Source organism: Camarhynchus parvulus, chromosome Z, assembly GCF_901933205.1.
Source record: "Camarhynchus parvulus chromosome Z, STF_HiC, whole genome shotgun sequence".
Classification (NCBI taxonomy): domain Eukaryota; kingdom Metazoa; phylum Chordata; class Aves; order Passeriformes; family Thraupidae; genus Camarhynchus; species Camarhynchus parvulus.
This window is the reverse complement of record NC_044601.1, coordinates 3,920,200-3,928,111: the sequence shown is the minus strand read 5'-3', so window position 1 is coordinate 3,928,111 and position 7,912 is coordinate 3,920,200. Positions and strand designations below refer to the sequence as shown.

The following is a 7,912-nucleotide window of genomic DNA, read 5'->3' as shown; positions in this document are numbered from 1 at the left end:
GTGCTTGAGTCTTTAAAGACTCATTTTCAGAAACAAAATCTAGCTTAAGTCCACCCCTAGGGGTTTAAGAGCTGCGTGGTAGAGCTCATAACTATTATTAAAGGGGAAAACCAGGACTATGACGTCAAACTTTTTCTTCCCCTTCCCGTTTATTTCACTTGAAAAAGCCAAGCTAAGCAATTGTCTGCAAGGTTCGCTGCAGTAAGAGCATCTTTGCCTGTGCAGCAAAATGCAATAGGGAAATTACCTAATTGGTTGTTGGCAAAACCCGTTACTAAAGGTTTGTTATCTAGTCGGCGTTCAAACTTTGTAGGCTGTTTGGAAATACTACAGAAGCGGGCGGTATGCTCGCGATGAGAAAGTCACCAAGAGACGGTTGCTTGATCCATTCTTACAGCTATATACGACGCAAGAACGGTGTGCGGCACCAACGCTTACCAAACCACCCTGAGGACGGCTGGAAAACGCCGAGGCTCCCGCCGGGGAGGGAGGCGGCGCTCGGAACGGCCTGGACGAGCCGCACGGAGCCGCCGCCACGCTCCGCCCTCAGCCCGGCGCCGGGCGGGCCCGGGGAACCGGAGCGCCCCGCCCGCCGCCGCCGGCAGCTGCTGCGGCGCGGACCCCGCCGCGCTGGGCCGCAGGTGAGAGCGACCGAGAACCGAGGCCGCGCTCCGCTGCCTCTGGCCCTGCCCTCCGTTCCCGGAGCTGGGTGGGCCCAGGGAGGGGCCGTAGGGCGGGAGTGTTGTTGGGTGGGCGGTGTGCCGCCGGCGGGGAGGCCTGGAGAGCCGTGCGGATCGCAGCTCCCCAGGGCGCCGGTGGGGCGCGCGGGCCGGGGGCCCGGTGAGCCGTGCCCGAGCAGCGCCAGGACGCGGGGTGCGGGCAGCGGCCCTGCGCTCCTGCAGGCCCCGGAGCCCGCCCGACTGCGGCGGGGCTGAGCCGGCAGGGGGGAGCAAGGCGGCCCGGCGGCCGTAGGAAAGCGGGATGCTTGGTGGTGATTCCCGTGTGTAGGGAAACCGGGGAGTTGGCGTGCGGGGCCTGCAGGCTGCGCTGAGGCTGCTCCTGAGCGCTCTGCGTGCCACCCGATGGGTGGAAAAGCCCAGAACTTACTTGTTTGCAGCTATATCTAGTATTAGTGTATGTATGCATAACTGTCTCCTCAGTTGCAGTTTAAAGCACGCTGGCAGCCCCATACTCAGACAAGTGATGAACGTGAATATGATCTTACTATGGAATCTGACAATGACAATGTGCATTAGGGCACAGCTCTCTGTGGGTAACTTTTGTATTACTTTGTAATAAATTTTGCTTAGTGGAGAGTAGATGGAGTTTTGTCTTAATATTTACCGTATGACCTGTGAAGCTCAGGCTGCGTTTGTGCACTCAGAGGTGTATTAAAGTGTTACTTCAGAGCATTAAACTTGCTAAGCTGCTTTGGTTCATTAGCAGGCATGTTTTTCCAGTTCTGTCTCTGCACATTTACTGGAAAAGTGTCTTTGAACAGCTGTGGTGCTGTTTTGAGTGGTACGCAGAATGTAGGAAAACAATCTCCGATCTTAAGTCTCTGTATATATTACTTATATGCTGGTTTATATATATTTTGTCTAGCATAAATGTATTCTTTATTAAAAAGAAAATAAGAAACTAACAAATGCTTCTTATGAAGATGTCTTTGTTACTGTATTTTCTAGAGTGGGCCAGGATGTCATACATGTTTGCTTGTATAGCTGCATGCAGAAAGCTGCTTCTCCCACCACCCTCCTGCTGTTGGTATATTTATATTCTGGCTAATGGGGTGTGCTTGCTTCAGTTGTCTCTTTTCTCCCTTGAGGAAGAGCGTTTGTTGATAATGAAGGTAGAGGAGCGTGGTTCTCACCGTGGCTTTGAAGCAGAGGGAAATGAGGCAGTGGCAGTGCAATCACTGAAATTAAGCTCTTAGGTAAGAGTACTGACATTGTAGTGTAGCTTTCTGTACATTCTTGGTTTTGATCAGCCTTTTGCTGCTGGCTTGGCCACCAGCAATGTATACTTATATGCAAATGAGGTATGGTGTTGCAAAGTTAGATGAGTCAAAGCTGAGTGTTCTGGGAAGAAAATTCCTGTTCACACTAGTTGTGAGTTTAATAGAAATTTACTGTGACTGCATGTACTGTTGGGCTTTTATTAATTGTTACTCTATGCTTGCATTACTCTTGTTTTAAAGCACCATTTAAGTAAGGGAAGGAGCATTTGAGAAGCAGGCAAAAAACAGAACTTTAAAGCCTTTATGTACATTACTCTAGTGAGCTTGAGAAAGTGACCTTTATCAGTGTGGATTGTATAAGTGAACGTGAAACTGACGCCTTAAGTTTTGAGTTTCATATTTTCCAGATTCTGTACTGCATTAGTATGTAACTCTGACCTTCATATGAAGTGTTAGCAAATTCTCCTCACAGTTTAGTTAGACAAAACAATCCTTTTCCAACCTGAGAACCAAGGACACCATTGCAGCTTCAGGCCCAAAAAGTATTAACAGTAAATTGAGGAGAGCAAACTGGGAGGGATGGTACTTTATTACCTGAAGCTGTAACTGGACAATTAACCCCAATATGTAAATTGAACAAAACTTATAAAAGTGTGAAACGTTGTGACCAGTTGCTCATTTTGGGTGTAGCCAGAGCTGGGCCCTTGTACTGCCCAAGGTATATCCTTTGAAGGCCTTTTTAATAAATGCCTACTGTATTCCTTTAACACTGTCTAGCCTCTGTTTCTAGGTAGCCTCAAGGCATCAAAACCTTTCCACCAAATATCTAAATATTTTGATGTTTGTGGCACCAGTTTCTGATGCTGCTGTTGCTTTCAAATGTTTGACAGATTTATTTGGTTTGATACTGTTCTTCACACTGCAGCACAGAGTGAGAGTTCTGCAGTTTCAGAACCTTAAGTACTTAGGCTGGACCTTGCTGTCTTGAGGACTTTCTGCTCTGATTTTCCTTTGTACTGGTTTACAGTGAGGGTAATTACTGTGCAGTGAACTGCTGACTCCTTCCCTTCTGCATGGTTACTTTTCCAAGTTGATTGCTCTTGGTCACCAGAGCACATGCCCACGTTTCAAACAAAATAAATTAACTTCAAAAGTTGTGTTCTGAGAAGAGCAGCCTTTGTGTTACTTTCGGATTTTAAACACCAAAAGTGCATGAAGAATAATCTTCCTCCTTCCTCTTCTTTAGGGCACATACTGCTGTGACAAGTGATTAGTTTGTTCTGGGCTTGTTTGTTTATTTGTTTGTTTTGTTGGTTTTGCTGTTTATATGTGACTAGGTAATATGATTTATTTTCAACCTTGCAGTATGTCCATTTTATTTATACATTTTCTAGCATCATTTCAGTTTCTTTTAACAGAACAAATTGAGTCTTTCTGAAAGGTTCCAGGAGAGATTTCCAAACTGCAGGGTAAAACTTGGGAATTAAGAGCAAGAACAGATACTTGGGTTTCTTGCCTAAAATCACAGGGTAGCTGAAAATTGTAATGCAGAATTTCTGTGTGCTGTGCCTCCAGTAATTGTGGTTCCTGGTGGTACATAATTTCAATTTCAGAAATTGTCATTAATATCTTTGTCTCAGCAGCTGAAGCCTCATCAGATTTACTGTTTCACTGTTTGATATTATGTTAAAGTAGGAAACAACTGCTTCTGCTATTCTAAAACTGGTAATTGACTGCATAAATATATATTGAATTCAGTTAAATGTCACGGGAAGCATTATTTAGTTGTGTGGACTTTCTGCTGTGAAAAATTTTGGGTTTGCTTCAGTATTTTAATTCTTTATTTGACTGTTTCACTTGTTTTGATTGATTCACAGAATTGTTAGGGGTGGAAGGGATTTCTGGAAATCATTTAGTCCAATCCCAGACCATCTAGTCCAACCCCAGAATGCTTAAAAGCTCATTGGATGAAGTATATCTGCAGTAGTTAAGGTACGCAAAACTGGTAATGAAGAATCCTCAGTATACCACAACTGAGGATGAAAAGAGACCATTTAAGATTAAAGGAACATTAAAATAGTCTCTCCATAATATAAGTCTGTTAATGGCAAATAAAATCCTCTTTAGCAGAACTGTGGGCACCTAATTTATTAGCATAGGGAGCAGCAGGTTAACTGGGGACTAAGCAGGGAAGGAGTGGTAGGAACGTCAGACCCCAGTCACTTAAATCCAGGGTTAAACCAAGATTCTTTTGGTCTGGGTAGGTGCAAAGGGGAAATACTGACCAGATGTCTTCAAGAGGTAAAAAATCACAAAGTTTACTAGTGAATTATAGAAGATGAGGAACTTTGTCAAAAAATTTAGTACAACATGAAACACCGCAGCACAGACATAGCCCACTGAACACAGAAAACCTTTAAACCCATTTGCCATTATCTTCTGTGAAAAGAAAGTTAGAAGGCAAAAGGGGGAAAGACGTAGAAAAACAGACATAACTACTGCCTCCAGGGTTCCAGTGGTGTAAAGCTCCAAGATGAAGGTAGAGTTAAAGGGCAACATGCTTGTGTCATGGTTAGTCTTCTTAAAAACCCTTCCTACCGGGTGGGTCTTAGAGTTGCTCAGCCATTGAGAGGGCTGGGTTAGGCAACACTGGGGGGCTGCCTGCATTGTGCCATTAGTGACAGACACTGGGGCTGGGGCAGGGCACCACCTCACCAGAGCAAGGCCTCACCCACCCCCTACCACATATTCCAAGCCCCCAAGAGGTCTTGAAACAGATTTCCACTCTCTGACAGAACATTATTTGAACTACTCCTTGCCAGTCCCTTCACAGATACAAGGTAATCTTATATTTTGCGTAAGGCTAGTATTTTCTTTTGCCAAGTGATGATTGCACACAGCTCCCTCTCTAATTTAAAACAAATTAATGGAGATTGGTTTTAATGGGATTTTGGGGGTTGTCTTAATTGCAGAAGATGGAATAAAGTATTTCCTTGTTTGTTGTATCATTGCTACTTGGCCTGTGACATTCCAAGCCTGAAAATGACAGCAAGTAGTAGCTTCAAAAGTTTGCAAAAACTCCTGGAAGTGTGTTTTAAGTTAGCCTTATTTGTGAAATATTATTGAGCTTTTGGATGTAGTTTATGATCACATATAATGAATTTTAGTATTTGTTCAGCTTAACACTTGGATGCTAACTTTCCTTCCTTTGTTGCCTTTGAACGTGACATAGTTATGCTGATTTTTTTTCGTGAAGTGTATTGACTACAGTAGCTGACCTTTAGATCAAAGGTGAGTCTGACAATGAGGAAAGCCTGGATTTGCAGGAGGTGAAGAAAGCAGATCACAAATGTGACCTATTTGGGAAGTAGCTGTGAGTGAAATGGTTCAGATGATGCTGACAATAGAAATGAAAAGGAGGCTTTCTGGTGTTCCAGCATCTGCTGGTGTATACTTGCTGTGATGGTGACTGTATCTTTTCATGTTAGAGGTGATAATAACTTGCAGTGAGCAGTTTTGTTTGTAAAGGCACCAAATAATGTATTTGGAATAGTAGTGAGGGAAGGGTAAAATGTTTCCAAGAGAAATAGGAAAAAAACAAATAAATATTGTTTATTCTTAAGATGCGTATAAGAATCTAATGCTATATTCATTAAACACAGTATATTTTGTTAGAATTACATTAGAGTCCTATTAGAATAAAAGAGTGTGTTTTTGATTAATTGTGAATAAGATGATAGGTCAGTTTTCTTGGGGAGTATGTGAAGACTGCTGATGACCTAATCAGACAGGTGTGGAATGGTTGGGATGCCATTCTGTGAATTTAAAGCAAGCTGCACATGTGGAAGACGGAAGCATCAGATCAGGTACACTCAGATCAGGTATGATCTATGGTCATATCTGAATGAGCTCATACTTTTTAGGCATGTTTTTTTAAAGCTTTGTTTAAAAATATTGTCAGTAGACAAATTACAAAGTAAAGACTGGGGAGGGTGCTGTGGATCTGCTAATGGATGTAGATGCTCCAAGAGGTCAGGGACTACAAAGAATCAAATGCACGAAAAGGCTGAAAAAATGATCCAGAAAGATGCCCATTTTTGTGTATGATAGTATTAATATGTTTTTAGCTATTTAGAATTACCAGTATCTTTATGGTATCTTTTATTAAAAAAAACCACCCAAGATAATTTTGAAAGACAGATGTTGGTGATAGGTCTGTTACATGACACTGTGCAGAGCTAAGACCACGCTGAATAGGGAAGTACTGGTTATGACTTCTGGGTGATAAAAAATTCCTTTCCTGTGGTCCTCTCTCAGCCCCTTGCATTGCATTTCCTCATCAAGCTCTGTTTTGTTTTTAGGAGCAAAGCTTTGTATTTAAAATGGAAGTTGATGTGACTGGAGAGTCCAGAACTGCCCTCTCCACCCTCTCTGTGCCTCTTGCAGAGGTGAGTTCTGCAGCCAGGATGGAAGCAGAAAAGCCACGCTGTTCCAGCACCCCCTGCTCACCATTGAGGCGGACAGTTGCAGGATATCAGATCCTTCACATGGATTCTAACTACCTGGTTGGCTTCACAACTGGAAAGGAACTGCTAAAATTAGCCCATAAGTATATTGGAAGTGAAGAGAATAAAGGAGAATCTGGTCCTAACTTGGGCTCCAAACATCTTGATTCAGGACTTTCACGCTCCTCACGTTTGTACAAGACTAGAAGTAAGTACTACCAGCCCTATGAGATCCCAGCAGTAAATGGAAGGAGGAGGAGACGGATGCCCAGCTCCGGGGATAAATACAATAAAGCTTTACCATATGAACCTTACAAAGCACTTCGTGGTCCCCTGCCTCTCTGCCTTTTGAAAGGTAAAAGGGCTCATTCAAAATCCCTAGACTACCTCAATTTAGACAAAATGAGCATTAAGGAACCTGCTGACACAGAAGTGCTACAATACCAGCTCCAACACCTTACTCTTAGAGGGGATCGTATGTTTGCAAGGAATAGCACATGAGCTATCATCTCAAATTCAGAAATGGTTTCTGATCTTTTGTCTCTTGCTGCAGAAATCCACTGTTGAAGTGTGTACATGACTGTCCACATTGTAGGTGGTTTTATCAGCTCTGTGTTACCAGGAAGTAATTTATTTGAATACAGTCTTGGCAATGAAGTGTTCTGCAAATACTTGGAGGGTGAAATCTTTCCTGATCCAGCAGCTTCTGATGCAGATTTGACTGCAACTAGTGGATATTTCTTTGGATGCATTTTAACAAAAAAACGCTTTTGATTTTTGGGATTTTTTTTCCTGTACTGCTACATCTAGTGTTTACAGTAATTCAACACTGAAAAATTTGTGATGTCTACTTGGTTGTTGCTAATTTTGGCTTTATATTAGAAACTGCTCTTGGACTAGTACCCAAGGAGGTTCTTTTGGTTTACTTTTTTGTTTCTGTAGTAAATATGTGGTTTTCTTACAGCATGGACAAGAAAGTGAGCTTGACTGGATGAACCACTTGCTATTTAAACAATCCAATTCATACATTTTAAGACTGCACTTGTACTAGTGATGTGGGTGAGATTTATTCATAAAATAAATGTTTGCTACTTGAATCCTATTAAAATTGGTTTTTTAGTTTCTGCATGGAAGTAATTGCTTTGTCCTTTTTATTCTATAAAACATGTTCAGAATAAATCTTTAACTTATTTAAAGCAAATCTTTCAAGAAGTGAAATGATTTGTTTGTTTTTTTTTTTTTTTTTTTTTGTTAGATTTTGTTTTTACATTGTCTAGAGACAGAAAATGAAATGTCTGTACTGGTATGTTGGTAATGTTTTTGATTTTGTTATTTTCATTTCATCTGTAGTAGCAGAAGGTATCAACTTCAGCGTAGCTTTGGAAATTTTGTTTACTTGAAGCACTGAACACGAGCTCTGGAGGGCAGATTTTTGTCTTCACAAAAG

At 42.1% G+C, this 7,912-nt stretch overlaps 1 protein-coding gene across 1 annotated transcript; it reads left to right on the top strand.

Moving 5' to 3' along the window:
- The first annotated feature begins 589 nt into the window (after positions 1–589).
- Positions 590–7,657, top strand: CZH5orf30 (chromosome Z C5orf30 homolog). The gene is made up of 2 exons (XM_030968800.1): positions 590–641; positions 6,322–7,657. The coding sequence occupies exon 2, from the start codon at positions 6,343–6,345 to the stop codon at positions 6,964–6,966; it is 624 nt and encodes a 207-aa protein (XP_030824660.1). The 5' UTR covers positions 590–641; positions 6,322–6,342; the 3' UTR covers positions 6,967–7,657.
- Positions 7,658–7,912: the final 255 nt, after the last annotated feature.